Source organism: Ambystoma mexicanum, chromosome 13 (genome assembly GCF_040938575.1).
Source record: "Ambystoma mexicanum isolate Mex_15411 chromosome 13, UKY_AmexF1_1, whole genome shotgun sequence".
Taxonomy (NCBI): Eukaryota; Metazoa; Chordata; class Amphibia; order Caudata; family Ambystomatidae; genus Ambystoma; species Ambystoma mexicanum.
In genome coordinates this window covers 31,454,038-31,469,686 of record NC_090938.1, presented here as the reverse complement: position 1 = coordinate 31,469,686, position 15,649 = coordinate 31,454,038, and the positions used below count along the sequence as shown (strand labels likewise).

Sequence of the window (15,649 nt, the reverse complement as noted above, 5' to 3'; positions counted from 1 at the left end):
GAGGGAGAGGGGGAGCGCTGTCCAATTCGTTGGGCTGTTGCTCACCCCTCTACCCTGCCTGGCTGCCATGGGGTACGGGTTACCCGGCCTCGCTTGGTGCCTGTAGCCTTGCCCAAAACTACTGCTGAATCACTGCGATGGTCCTGTAGGATTCCGGGACTCAGAGCCGACCTTAGGGGGGTGGCGGGCCGGGCAACTGCACATGGCGCCACACTCCCCAGGGCGCAATTGGCCCCCACCACACCAGTTCGGGGGAGTCTTAAGGGCTCCCCCGAGCTGGCTTAGTGGCAGAAGGCGCGGCAGGGGCCTCTTTGCTATTAACAATAGAGTGCTGGTGCACCCTATTCACACCATTACCTCCTGCAAAAAAAAATAAAGTGCCACATCCTGGACCTGCCCCCCCTCCGCCCCGCCCCCTGTTGAGGAGGGAGGGCGCCAATTCACCCAGGCCCTTGCTGCCCCTAAGGCCGGCCCTGCCGGGACTGCTAGCAAAACAGCCATTGGCCCACCCAACTGCTCTAACCTAGCACAGGTGGGGAGTAATGGTTCAGAGTCCTACTCTTCTTTTGGTGTTCTCTTGTGTGTAGAAGCACTGGCACACCTGCTTCAGCCCAGAAGGTCCACTGTCCTGACCTGGCTCTGAGCTGCTGTGACCAGTGACTCCGCTGCTACTCATGGCCACCAGGCTGTTTAGCCAGCGTAGCGGAAGTTCTGGGCCTCATTCCTTCCACATTAGTCATTAGGTAATTGTGTTTGGATCAGAAGTTGGGTTTTGGGGACACGACAGTGATGGACTGTTGTTATTTGTACATTCTGACAGTTTTCCTTAGTTTTCTTGGAGACAGGTAAAACCTTCTTAGTTTAGGGATAGAAAAGGCCTTTCTCCAACACCTTTACTTTTATGAGTAAAGGTTTATAGCCAAAACATGCCACCCTTGTGCCCGAGCCTTACTCCTGCAACCTTACAAGTTGTATACTGCTTTCTATTTAAAGGAGGGTATCGCCTCTTCTGGGCACATGACTTTTGTTGGTCTTAGCATGTATGTGTAGGTTTATAATGTATATATTGATTTGGATGACCATTATTCCTGTTAAATAAATACAAATATATATTTTTTCAGTATCATTTGTAGCAACAATCTTTTAACTTGGTCGCTTTGTGGGCGGTCTGCCCCCTCATCAGCGTTCTCCTGCCAAGGGAGAGCCTCACCTCTGCTCAGTCACACCCAATAGTGAAAGCTTGGTCTGTCGTCATGGAAACCCTGCAGGTCCACTGGTGTTGGGTCACTGTGCACCACACAAGCAAAGGTGGAATTAACTTTGATATAGTGTAAATATTTTGGAGGCATTATGGAGAAAATCTGTTATGCATTTACTTCTCTGAGCATTTGCCCAGCCTCCCTCCACAATGCACGAGCGAAGCTAAATATTGCCTCTCTGTGTAGTCTCTGCTACGTTGTGTGTCCTTTTGTTATGATATGGTGTGATTTTATTTGCTAAGTTAGAACTGTGCTTGCAGTTCAACTGCAGGTGAAAATTCATTTTATTTTGTTTGCTTCATTTATTCAGAGGGATATGGATTGTACACTGGTGTTTTTATAAATGACTGTACCAGTACTGTTTCGGTGCAGAGGTCACGTGACGCCTTTTCCTTACCAGTGAACATTATTTGCAGATGTTAAAACCGTGAATGAAGTAGGAAGCTCTTCATTGGCTGTAGCTTGTACCCTAAAGGTGATGTGTACATTATTTTAAAGTATGAATATTTGCATTGGACCATGGACATAAATACTCCTTGGCCTGACACAAGGACCAGGCTTTGGCCGTGCAGTAGAGCAGTTGTTTGAAGCAGCGAGAGGGTCGGGCCTCTGGCCACGCTGTGCCCTAGTTTGGAGGGAGGTGGGTCAGCTTGGGAAGAGAAGTCGAGAGGTCATGCCCTGCCTTTAACATCTCCTTCTCTCTTCCCCATAGTGTGTGGCCAGGCAAAATCGGGTGCTGAGGACGAAGGTGAGGCGCAGGCGGGCTGGATCGAGGGGGCCGCCATCCTGTTCTCCGTCATCATCGTGGTGCTGGTGACGGCCTTCAATGACTGGAGCAAAGAGAAGCAGTTTCGGGGGCTGCAGAGCCGCATCGAGCAGGAGCAGAAGTTCACCGTCATCCGCAAGGGGCAGGTCATCCAGATCCCGGTGTCGGAGCTGGTGGTCGGGGACATCGCGCAAATCAAGTACGGTGAGTTTGCATGGCGTGGCTGCAGCTGGGGCATCAAAGGTTGGGACTCGACCAATATCATCAAACGTATACAAGTACAGCATTACATCAGAGAAACATATGCACGGTCCAGCTCGTATTATCTATTTCTGTGTCAAATGCATTCTAATATCTACTGATAATGGGGGCAAATGATGACCACACAGCATGCGACGAGCACCAATCCATGGAACCAAACTGTGCCAAGTATCCGGAGCCCAGATCCATTTTATAATACATGTTTCAGTTCCTCGGTCTTGGACACTGTCCTGCATTCCCTTTCTCAGTGTGCCCTGTTCAGCCAGCCCCGTGCATATCAAGCGCATGTAGTCACCCCGCATACTAATACAAAGACATTCTGGAACCTACTTTCGGATTTGCCCCAGACACTGGGCCACATTTTTTGATTTTGTTCTTATTTCAGCCAGATTCAGTTTACTAATCCACCTCTGATAGTTTCACTGTAATCTCTCTTTTTATATGATGCCAGTGTTCACGTTTAAGTTATTAAATTGTGCCCTTTTTTGTAGCATTGCACGTAGTCCTGTAAATCTGCGGTCTTGCTTGGGTATGTGGCAGAAGGCACTGAGATACACATTTAACATGCCTTGTTTTGTCCAAGACCTCATTGACATTAAGCAAGGCTAAGCTCAAAGATATTCAACAGGCAGGCTTTTGCGTGGAGCAAGTAGAAGCTTCAGACAATTACTTTGAGTGTGCTTGGAACCCCAGATCTCACTGCCATGCAATATTGTAGCTGATAGTTAAAGCTTATGAACGTGTATCTTAGGTGCGAAACTGCAAACACTTTGCGCAAATCGCTTTATCGCAAAGCTTTGTTTTGTAAGCTTAGCAGTTACAGGAATAATTCGATTGTTCCATGTTCACGTGTTGTCATTGACAGCACCCGGCTAAGTATGCTTAACCGCCGCCTCCACTTGGGGCTCCATCCAAGAACCATTTATATATAATAGGTTCAGTTCATTAATATCATGGTCTTAGTTTTTATTAAGTTCACCTTTAGGCGATGTGAGTAGGAGTAGTGCAGTTAGTGCTTTTTGGAGCCACAGCAGGCGTGCTGTCTAATAGCAGAATATTGCCAGGAGCTTGAGGGCAGAGACGTGCCCATAAAGCTGAGCAGAGAAAGCTGCAGAAGAGTGTAAGGACTCCTGCAGACAAGAAAGGATAGATGAGTACAGACAACGAACATAAAGGGGCAGGGAGTACAAGTAAGACTAACACATTAAGTTCCCTGATGTGTGCACAGCACGGGGGAAGAGTATCCCAGAGGGACTGGGAAAACTCTTGCTGTCTGAGCTGGTTACTGTTACAGGGCCCCACTCTGAATGCTCATGTAAAGGAGCAGCAGCAGGGGGTGTCTCTGTCTGGACCCTAACTCGCAAGACAGAAGCCTGTACGGCGTCCAGCAGGAACTGAACAGTGACTTTCTCCTGAAGCAGTGCTGGTTAACAATATGGCACAATGTTCAATACTGAAACGTGACAAAGAAAAAAGGCACAGAGATTGCCTGCTGGGAAACCCAGCAGCCGAACTCTGAACAAAGGAATTGCACAAGTGAGGACAAGAACAAACAGTAACTGAAATATCAGGGAAGAATAGGAAGTCATAGTGAGAAAGTTCAGGACAGAGACCAGGTATGAAAGCGGAAAAGCAAGAAGAAAAGAATTTAAGTGCAATGGTGCAGGAGACTGGAACTGCAGACTAGAAACTAAAGACAGGAATCAAGGAACATCGGACTGAACTATAGACCAGGAACAAGAAACTCAGGACCGAAACTCAGGACCAGAATAACGAGGACTGAACTGCAGACTGGTAACAAGGAACTGTAATGCTGGACTGAAATAACAAGGGCAGGACTGCAGACCGTTGCACCATGGGCACAGAACAAGGAACTGCACGCAGGGAACAAGCCAATTGATGGTAGAGAGCAAGGGGCTGCAGGCGGGGAAGAGAGGATCGCCAGCAGGGGAGCAGGGCTGCAGTGCAGAAATCACAGAGGTGCAGGGCAGGAGGCAGGAAAGTGCAGGCAGAGTAGCAAGGCTGCAAGGCATGGAGCACTGGAACAGGAGCAGGTTCTGGAAGCAACAGGACACACCAGAAATAGAAGGTTCAAAGCAGGAGGGTCTTAGAGCAAACTAAGTTCACAAGAGACCTGTGCTCCTGCAGGCAGCTGCTTAAATACTCACCTGCCCTGTGCTGAAGAAGGCTGATTATAGCAGCACCTGGAGCACCACACCTGAAGATAATCTGCCTCCTCTCTCTCTGGTCCTGGGTAAGTGAAAGCAGTACTTGTCTCTAAGGCTTCTGGGGATTGTAGTTGTAAGACTTCTGCGCAAGAATAGCCAGGCAATGAGAACTGCCACAAGGTTCATTTTGGAATATGCAGTTTCTGAAATTAAATGAAGTATCAAAGTCTTGCAAACGGAAAATAAAGATAAAGTTATGAATAGGTATTGTCCAGGGAGGATTGTGATGATGAATGATTCCCAAATAGTCCACAATGGGTGCCAATTGGCACTCCACTGACACAGTCGTGACAAATATCTTCTGCATAACCGAAACAATGCAGCCGTCAAGACCCCAAAGAAGGTTGGTGAACACCTCGTATCTACAGTGTTTTCAAAATAACTGCCAGGTATACGTTAAAAATCACAGGAGCTAAGGCGTACAACCTTGCGTTAGACCAGCATGGGTCTCAAATTACTACGCAAGCCTGAATTATCGAAACCGACTTCAGCCATGCTGCATCTATGTAAAGCAAGAGCATTTTCAGAAGGTCACCCAGGGATTCCGCTGGACTGCAGATCCTACCATAGCAAATCACAATTGCTGCAGTATTATCCAGGGTTCGAAATCGAGGGGAGCTGGGAGCTATCAAGCTCCTGCTTCTCGCCTAGAAGAGCCTGGTTAGGCCAAAACCAACAGTTACCAGGAGCTACTTTTGGCTCCCCAGGCCAACTGATGCCGAACAACTATGTGAATTTAACCCTGTGCATTTGGGGAAAATAAATAAACAGTGGGGAACATTCACATGACATTTTAAAGCATAACGGGCCATAACGAATGGTTCCAATTATATTTTAGCATTTAAGTGGAAGTTAGATTTGCAGACCATTATATACTAGCTCCTCGTTCCCCAGTGGTAGCTCCTGGCCACTTGTAAATGCTGGATACCCAGGAGCTGCTTCTAGCCCCTGCTTATCCAATCTGCAAATTCCCCTGGAAGGACACTCACAAAGAATGCAGTCGGTGTCTCCCTCATGACCACAATGAGCAGCGTTGCAAGGCCTGTACACTTTTTCAGCCAAAACTCTAAAAGACAGGAGCACCAATCGGTGGGCGGTTTATGCTATGAAGGCTGAGAGTCATTCTCCTGCCGGTGCTGTCTTTTCAGATGAGGAGTGCATTGGCAGCCACGGCGCCGATTTGGAAGCAGTATATGCACCTCCGTGGATGTGTGGATTCCCATGTGTATGTCCCCGGCCCTGATAAGCATGACGCTGGCAGTGTGATGGGGATGCCACACCCCAGCACCCGTGAGGACCTCGTGGTTCGGAGCCCACTGCGCTCCCGTCATCGCGGCCTGCGCAAAGGCGTTAAGACTTCGACTTTACCGGGCGCTTCACATAAATCCTCAGCCCTCGGTGCAATGGCTTCGAAAGATGTGCCAAATCAGGCCCATCCTTCAAAACCACTTACCAAGTATCGGGCAAAGCTTTCTAAGGCCCAATTTCACAGTTCTCCAGCCACCCCTCCCCTCCTCTCTCAGGCCCTGCAACAGGGCCCTGCTCCAGCTGCTCCTTTCTTCCGCCCTCCTGAAGAATCCTCTTCCTCTGTGTGGACTAGGGAGAGATTTGAGGCCTGTATGGAGAGGATGTCTGAATTTATTAAATGTTCAGACTAATTTGATGATGTGGTTAAGAGACCTAGGCCTATGGACACTTGCCATAAACCTTCCAAGTCCCCAAGGGTCCTTTCTCCTGGTGCACAGTTTGCGTTTCTGTCTAGCCAACACCCACTCAGAACTCCTTTGGCTGTCTTCCACGAGGACCCTGATGAACTTGATGACGATATCTATTATGTCCCAGATCTGGATCAAGTCTTGCAAGACCCAGGTAACCAGGACCCTGCTGATGACCAGGGTATTTGGCCACTACCCCAGCCAGCAATCCCGACCCAGACAACAGTTCTTTGGACACCCCTCAAGTCGTTTAGCCCCGGTACTCATTGCCTATTGACGATCAGAGGCTATTGAAAACTCAAGAGGCTGTACCCGACACTGATTTTGTTGAGGATTTCCTCAAAGAAAAAGTCCCTGTCAGTCAGGCAGCTCCTCTCCTGAACTCAGTAATAAACTCCTTGCTCGCTCTTTGCTTACACCCTCGCTCACTCGAGCCGTCAACCCGAGAGTGGAGAAGATGTTCTGTCCAGCACCCTCAGATCCTTTGTGTATCAGAGGCCATGCTGTCCTGGACTCCCTGATTGTTACGTGGATTGTAATAAGCTTTATGCTCTGGATAAACGGATCACCCCCATGGCTGCATTCAGCACTCATATCGCTAATAATACGATGCTCCTGGTGAGGTATAGCAATGTCCAATGGGGACTTCTGCAGGAGGGATTACAAAATACTCCAGAGCCAACTGATACAAAACTGCTAACAGTGGTGGCGAGGGAGTCGGGTGACGCAGAACATTCTCAAAAATACCCTGGATTCAGTTGAGACGGAAGGACGTGTTCTCGCACAAGGGACCCTTTTGCAATGCCATGCATGGCTCAAAACCTCAGGTTTTAAGCCAGAAACAAAGGCTTATCTAATAAACAAGCCGTAGAAGACTCTTTCCTTTTTGGTAAGGAGGTTGACGAGGCCCTTGAGACCGATTTAAACTTTTTTTTAAAAAAAAGAGCATGAGATGCTGAAGTCGTTGAACCAGATCTCGGCCAAGCCCTTTATCCAACAAGGTGCCTTTACACCCACTGGTCCTTTCGCAGGTAATCTTTTTCCCGCTCCTTACAAGGGAACTATGGAACAGGAGGGACTCTTTGGTATTCTGGACAAGGACCCTCCAGACGTTTCCAGGCCTCTCAACGGGAATCTCAGCGAGGAAAGTGTAGGGGAGGAACTCTGCATCCAGAGTCTCCCCTGTCCCAGCCAATAAATGACTCAGCAGTGGCGGTCCCCACCCATTTCTCCCCACTAGGGGCGTGTCTAACATCTTTTACTCAAACACGGGGGGCCATCACCTTGGATCAGTAGTGGGTGCTCAAAACCGTCAGCGGCGGTTACTGCATCAAAGTCCTGCAACCGCCCTGGTATCATCCACCCAAGAGCAGACGGCTGTCACTGTTGCATCTACAGATCCTGCTAGAAGAGGTCCCGATCCTACTACAAAAGGGAGTGAGCGAGGCCGTCCCACTTTCTCAGGTAAACGGGTATTTATTCAATATACTTCCTTGTGCCCAAATAGCATCTAACCATGTGCCCTGTTTTAGATCTTCATCTTGAAAACAAGTATGTCAAACCTCAGAAGTTCAGGATGACAACTCCACTACAGGAAGTAATCCCACTGCTATAACAGGGGGATGATATGACCACCTTGGACATGGAAGATGCATACTTTCATAGTTCAATTTTGCCAGCGGCCAGAAAGTACTCCAATTCAAGATGGAAAACACTCACTATGAGTTTAAGGTACTTTGCTTCGGCTTTGCCTCCGCTCCAAGGGTATTTACAAAGGTATTAGCGGTGGCAGCAGCTCACCTGCACAGGCATTCCATTCTAGTGTACCCTTACCTCGACTACTGGTTCATAACCAGAGACTCATATCAAGTGTGTCTGCAGAACACCCAAAGACTATAGATCTATTCAACCTGGGGGTTCTCTAACATCGAGAAAAAGTCCAGTGCGGTCCCCAGCCAAGTCATAATTTCTAGGAGCACTAATTTGAATAGAAGTCGGGCTCGTCTTCCCCCTCCAACAAGAGGGTTCAAAACATGTTCTTCCAAATCCCTCACATGTAGCCTGTCATCGAGTAACAGTACGAAAAAGTCATGCAGCTGCTAGGGATGATGGTATCCTGCATCTTCCTGGTTCTACACGCCCGTCTGTGCATGCGCCCTATGCAGGAGTGGCTCTCGAGCCAATGGTGTCGGGCAAACGGTCATTTGGACGATGTAGTAGCTGTTTTAACAGCCCTTGTTCAGTCTCTGCAGTGGTGGTCGAGGGAAAACCCTCTGCAGGGGAAATCCTTCACCACCCCCGCAGTAGAAGGCACTCTCTCTCACCAAGGTGGGGAGCACGCCGTCTACAACAGACAGCACAGGCATGTGGCCTCCGTCAGTGGCATCCAAACATATCAGTCTGTTGGAGCTACTGGCGGTATTCAAAGCACTGAAAGCCTTCCAAACACTGGAGCAAACACCTTTTATATTTTGCTCGTCTTGTAACTGCAAATGTCACTGGAAAAAAAGATGTCATAAAGAGGAAGACAGTTCTCGCCCTCACAGACAGCACCGGGCCATGTACTATCTGAACAAAAGGGGGGGATGTATTCACTCTCCAGGGCTGTCCAAACTATCACAGAACATTTGGAAATGGGCACTCAAACACATGTTCCTACTATCACAACATGTTCCTGGGGAACACAATCTATTGGCAGACGTGCTCAGCAGAGACTTGCACCTTCCCGTAGAACACGAGTGGCGCTTACAAGAGCATGTTCTACTCAGTCTTTGCAGAATGGGGTCATCCAGACATCGATTTGTTCACGACTCTGGAGAGCACCCAATGCCCAGATTACGCTTCCAGAGAACGGTCTACATGTTTCCCTCGATTCCCCTTCTCAACAGGATAGTGCGCAAGATGATCCAGGAACAAGTCACAGCAATCTTTGCGCACCAATGTGGGCTTGGTAGCCATGGCTATCGCAAGACCTAGGGAAATACGGTTCTCCAGCCTGGGTTCTGGCATGGATTCACATGCTCATGAATATTCCCCGTCGTCAGGACCGTGGATTCCCGGCCTGACGACGGGGAATATTCATGAGCATGTGAATCCATGCCAGACCCATGCTGGAGAACAACAGTTACAGGTAAGTAACTTGTTCCTTATGCCTTGTATTAAAGCCTTTACGGATGGGGTCAAAATACTTCACCCCTAAATTTCTCATTCCACTCCCGGATGGGACTTGAATGTTGCCCTTACTGAACGTATGGTCCTCCTTTCAAGCAAGTCTTAAGTGCCTCACTCATAAGACTGCTTTTCTGGTGGCTGTTACTTCTATCAGAAGGGTACGTGAACTGCAAGCTCTTTCAGTTCAAGATCCTTTTGTCAATATTCATAAAGACAAAGTGGTTTTACAGAAACACCCATGCTTCTCACCAGAGTTAAATTCCAAGTTCAGTGTTAATCCATTGAACTTCTGTCTTTCTTCCAAAACTCTACGAATTCAGCTGACATTAGATGTCAGGAGAGCTGAAAAGTATGGCCTAAATAAAACTAAAACCACTACGGAAAACAGACCAGTTATTTGTTTCCATGGCCACTGGAAGAAAGGGGGATCCTGTCTCAGTCGGATGTTTCAAAATGAATTGTAAGATGCATCCAAATGTGTTATTCCCTTTCAAAGAGAACTTTACCCTCTGCGCCCAGAGCACACTCTACTCGAAGCACCTGGGCTACTTTAGCTTTCATACCTTTAGATACCATTTGAAAAGCAGCTTCCTGGAGTTCTATTACACAGCATTACTGCTTAGATACAAATTCTAAAAGTGATTCACGGGGGGCATGTGGTGTTAAGTCTTTGCCGCTATACCTTCGAACATCCCACTACCATCTCCTGGTACTGCTTGCTAGTCTGTGCACAGCATGTGATTCTAAGTAGATCCAGAAGCCTCAAAAGGCGTACATTACTTATTTCTGATGCTTTTATCTGCTTAGAATCACATTTGCCCACCCTTCCTCCCCTCTTGGAGTTGAAGGTACACAGACGTCTTACACCTTTCCTTTCTGTACTCACTCAAGCATTCTCTTCGGGATCCCTCCTGGAAGAAACAATTGATTAGAGGGACCTCGACGTGTGAAGACTCATGGGTACAGTACACTTCACATTGGGGATAGTGTTAGTCGCGCCCAGTCGACGTCTCTTTTCGATCTTCGAAGGCAAGATGCAATACTCCAGGACTTCCACTAGATATGCACAGCATGTGAATCAAAGCAGATAGAAGCATCAGAATACGGCAAGTAATGTATGCCATATACATTTTCCTTTTCTTTTCGCTCCTTCTCTTGCTGTATTTTTGTCTCTCTGTCTTTCCCTTTATTTTATTAGTCTTTATCTTTTTCCCTCTCCCTTCCTCTCTGCAAATGAGCTTGCTTTAAACTCTCGCCATGGTTACAACCATGCCCTCCCATACTTAAGCCCCCTTGTTAGCAAATGTCCTATTTATGTGTATATGCATTACCCCTTCAACACCTGTTTCGCCGTCACCTGTACAATCGCTGTAACTATTATAGATGAGACTGCCTTCGATTACTGTATGGTGCATCTGCTAGACTGGTCTGCCCAAACAATCAAATAAAAACAGAATCGGGAAAAAAACCCTCCATCCTGCCCCCCCATCCCGTACCACTCTTCCCACTCCTATGAATCACCATCACTCCTCTTACCCACTCTCATCCCACATTCCTCATCTTCCCCTATCACCCCTGTGCATCCTCTTCCCCTCACATGCACTTTCCTTGCTCCCTCCCCCCTTTCCTGCCTGCCTCCCCCTTCTTTCCTGGCTGTACCCATCTTTTATTGCTTGCCCCACCTCCTTTTTCATTCCACTCCACCCCCCTTTATTTGCCCCCCATGCGCTCACCCCATTTTTTGCTCACCCCCTCTGCAGCTTATCCCTCACTCGACTCCTCTGTTTTGCATCTCTCCATGCTCCTCCGTTTTTCTCCTTTTCACTAAAACTATTCATCACTTTTCCCCATTTCCAGTCTTTTTATCCCTCTGTTTATTCCCTCAGGCTTTATCCCCAGCCCTCCCACTTCCCCATCTCCTGTTTCAGCACCCCCCCATGGATAAGACTTGTCTGCTTCCCACTCCCATGACTCACGCTTTTCTCTACTCCCCTCCCCATGTCTCAGGCTCCTCTCTCTCTCGCCTCCATGTCTCGGACCCCTTTCTCATCTCAACCATATGCCTCCGGTTTCTCTCCACTCCCCTCTCACCCCCATGTCCCAGGCTCCTGCCACATCTCAACCTCAAGGCCCCAATCCCCCACCCCATTTTTCAGGCTTCTCTCCCTTGCCCCCGTTTGGTCCATTCTGCTTTTCCTTCATCTTATTGTTTGTAAGTCAATGCCTGTGCTCTCCCTCCAGAAGTGAGTAATTAGAGTGGCCTGCTTCTTCCAGAAAGGTCACAATTAGCATTTCTGCTGATGAGACGCCAGGAATAAAAGTGAGCTGCTCGGAGGGTGATCTTTTTAATGGCACAATGATGCGATTCTTTCGCACAAATTACAGTGATTAGGGAAGTTAACCCTGCCCAGGCGCTCGTCCCACGATACCCACCCATCCACGTCTGAGCTTTTGGGCACAGGTCCCAGATGAGACCCGCCACTGGATGAACATTACAGATCCTAAATGTGTCCTCTAGCCTGGCTGATGGCCACAGACCCCAAACACACTCCAAACACGCTCCTAAGACCACCCTGTCTCATTTAATTGTTAAATGTTTTTTTCTTTATACGACCAATGTGCCCACACGCTTAATATAGAGGAGCAGTGTGCCCGTCCGCTTACTGTAAAGGAGCAGTATTAACACGCTCTTACTACAGAAAAGCAGTGTGCCCGCCCACTCACTATAGAGGAGCAGTGTGCCTGCTGTGATAAATCGTGGGATTCTGTACTACTCCCCCTGGGGGAGCATTTCCTTGTGAAGCTAGGGAGGTGAGGTCGCTACGCAAAAACCTTCCTAGGGGTATAAGCAAGCAGGATCTCACCAGGATAGACTCCCCTTTTGGGGACCAGGACACCCGTTCCATTGAGGAACTCCTTTAATCAAAGTTCTCCAGCATGGGGTCTGGCATGGATTCACATGCTCATGAATATTCCCCGTCGTCAGGCTGGGAATCCTCGGTAAAGAAAAAATCAGTATCAGTTTCGTTTCTGATCTGTCTTTCGTAGTAGTAACCAATCAATGATCTCTGCGTCATACTGACCACAGCCAATGACTGCCCTCTACCTAAGCCCCGCCTCTGGCAGCCAGCTTCAGATTTTTACCGCACGTTCAAGTGTTGGGATCCTCGTGCTATTGCTCTCGAGCGTTAGTGCTATTTTCACGTTTTTTTCTCAAAACCTTTCTCTTTTTTCGGTCAAAAGAGCCTCAAGCTCCACCGTTTCTTCATCCGATCAACGGGGACCTGTGTCGGATTCTTCTACGCCCCTCAAGGGTGAAGATTTCGTCAAGCCACGCTTTTGGAGGATTCCAGAAGTTTCTCAGGCCCATCTCGGACATGGCCCAGGAGAAGGGAAGCTCGACGCCCGGAAAGCTGTTCAGGGTCTGCCCTGGATGCCAGCTTCAGAATGTCTTTAAGGAGGACGAACACTCCCTTTGCCTTTACTGCCTACATGAGGACGAGACGCACGTGGAGAAGGACTGTGCGTTTTGCAGCAATATGTCGGAGCGGACCATGAAGGACCGCCATCAACATCTCGCCAACTGGCTGGAAGGAGCCCGTCAGGCGAGAAGAAGAAGTCGTCCGAGCGGTCTTCTAAGACCTTTGAGGGCGCCCCGGCGACGGGGTTCCAACAGAAGGCCAAGCACCGCGAGTCCACTGGCACCGGGAGCGCCGAACGGTCTTGCTCTACGGGCGCCAGGCAGGGCACATCCTCCCCGGCGCCATCAACCACGAGCCAACGCTCTGGCTCGGCTAAGAGGAAGGCCGAGCACCCAGCAAAGCTCCTGGAGAGACCCCGGTCGAGCTCGAAGGCCCCATCGGAGGGGGAGCGAGGCGGTGACCCTCCCCCCAAGGAGAAGGCGGTGAGCGCACCTAAGGTGGTGAAAGCCTTGATCCATCCGGCCAAGGCCTCTATCGAGACAGTCGCGGCGGCCCTGGCTCAGCCTGTGGAGGCTACACTAGTGGTGGCGACCTCGGGGCCCAGAGTCTCCCTGCCACTGCGGAGGGAGTCCTCTTTCATGCCCATCGACCGGACCCCCGTGAAACCTCCGACGGAGAAGAAAAAGGGGGGGGCAGGAGGTCGTCGTGGATTCGGCCTCAACCTCTGAGGAGGAGCTGATCGAAGTCTTAAGCCACGGCGTTGGCGTGGAAGAAGACCAGCCCGTCGGGAGGGACCCCGACGTAGGAGACGATGAGAATGTCGAGGGTGCCGACGGCGCTCCTGTCCGCCCGTCGGAATCCCCTCAACCAGTGCCGCAAGACAACTCGGCGGCCATTTTGTTGGCTATAGAGTCCTTATGCTCGGAGATAAGGACGAGACTGCCGTTACCACCGACGGAGGAACCGCTCCCGACGGGGGACCCGTAGCCAGGCCCTTCTGGGAGCCCTCCCCCTAAGAGAAGGATTCATCCTCCACCTCCTTTTCAGCCATCGCGCCCTGTTCAGCCCTCCTCCCCGTCCACGACACGTGGGGATGATACGGGGACTGACACAGCCGCAACGGGTACAGACGACGAGGTTTACGACGAGGATCTTCCGTCGTCACCTCCCGCCCGGGCTTCCCCACCCGACGAGATTGGATCGTTTCACTCCATGATCGCCAGGGCATCCAAGCTTTTCCAGCTCTGCCCGGAAGAGAAGAAGGAGGGTTTCCTTTATCAACGGCGCAAGGCCAAGAGGAAGACGGTCCTCGCTGTACCTCTACTAGACGATATTTGGGATGAGGGCCTCGCCCTCCTCAAGAACCCATCCACGACGCCGGTGAAAGCAAGCGTCCCCAAACAGCACGATCCTCCCCGCAATGAGAGACAATGAAGGACTCTCCCAAAATGGGAATAAGACCAGGACAGAGTGCGGGTGAGCGTAAATGGGAGTTTATCAATCAGAATTGGGCATGCAAAGAACTCTGCAAACTCCGAGAGCGCTCTGTCTGACAATAGCAAAGACAGGCGTATATATTTACAAAAAACGTCATCAAAACCTACATACTATAGGGGGCACAAGTTCGTTGGGATTGGGTGGCGACGACTAACTATAGGTGCTGCTGCGGTGTGGTTGGTCTTGGCTGGAGGACGTCACTGGTCACCCTCGTGGGTTGGGCTGGGCCTGGCAGGTCGGCTTGAGTTCATCCGGGCGGTGTTGGTGTGCTGAGGCGACCTGTGGCAGAGATGAATGCCTTTCCTGACTTACTTGCCCTCTGCCATGCACCCCGCAGTCATTCAGTCATTTACAGTTCTATTCTCTTTTAGTAAATCTTTCAATAGGTTAAGGCAACACAGGAGGAATGCACCTTGTGAGGGGTCTGGAGATAATATATCGAGGCCTGGTTACTTGTGATCTGTTGACCGGGGCCGTAGGTCGAGGGACTAAGCTTCGGGGACTGGGGCGGGTGGTACAGGTCTTTCTGTCTTGTTAGAAGTGGTTATAGATGTTTCGCTGTGTGTCGTCAAAGTGTTGGGTGTCCTGGTTGCACAGGGCTATAAGTCTGAGACAGTCCGGTGGGTTGTGGGGTTTACAGGGGGACGCTTGAGTTTAAACTAAGGTTTATTGCTATGCTGTAAATGATGCAGGTGGCTGGCCGCGGCCTTGGGTGCTGCAGTGGGGTTACAAGTCTTTGAAGCGGCTCCAGTCAGGTCGGGGGAGGTGTGATAGCGCAGAGCGGGGCTCTGTTCTCATGTCTTGGCAGTCTTCTGAGGGAGGGAGGGGGATACATCGAGACCTTGTACGCTTTCACAAAGGTATCTCCCTCGTGTGTTGCCAAATATAGGTAAAGACATCGCAAACATTTGAATACTTTCTATAATACTTATTTAAATTCACTTCAAAACATGCATTTAACCTTGGCTGGGTGCGTTTCCACTATACCCAGTCCGAGCACCATTGTTGTACATTATATTCTAGCAGCTACAGTGTTTTAGTTACATGCATATACATTTGCAGTAAATGAGGTAGTGGTTAGATCAGTGGAGTACATAGAAAACGATCCGCCCCTGTACGTGACGATGGTAGCATATGAGGGGCTCAGACATTCACACATGATAAGTGCACTCTTGCGCATTCTTGACATGAGTTCATAGTATATTTGCATCCGCTTTCTCGCGTACTCTAGCAGCATTAGTTTTAGTTATGGCGCGAAACCATGTGAGGTAGGCTGCCCAGTAATACACGCAACGAACAGATCCCTGGAGCGTCCCTTTATCATTAGCAT

The 15,649-nt window shown here is 49.5% G+C and overlaps 1 protein-coding gene across 5 annotated transcripts in view; it reads left to right on the top strand.

Annotated features, from left to right (window-relative positions):
• Positions 1-15,649, top strand: part of ATP2B4 (ATPase plasma membrane Ca2+ transporting 4) — an 803,527-nt gene that overhangs the window by 448,034 nt on the left and 339,844 nt on the right. For all 5 annotated transcript variants that reach the window (XM_069633088.1, XM_069633085.1, XM_069633084.1 and 2 more), the window contains exon 4: positions 1,972-2,229. In XM_069633088.1, coding sequence (XP_069489189.1) covers positions 1,972-2,229 — 258 coding nt within the window. The remainder of the gene's footprint in view (positions 1-1,971; positions 2,230-15,649) is intronic.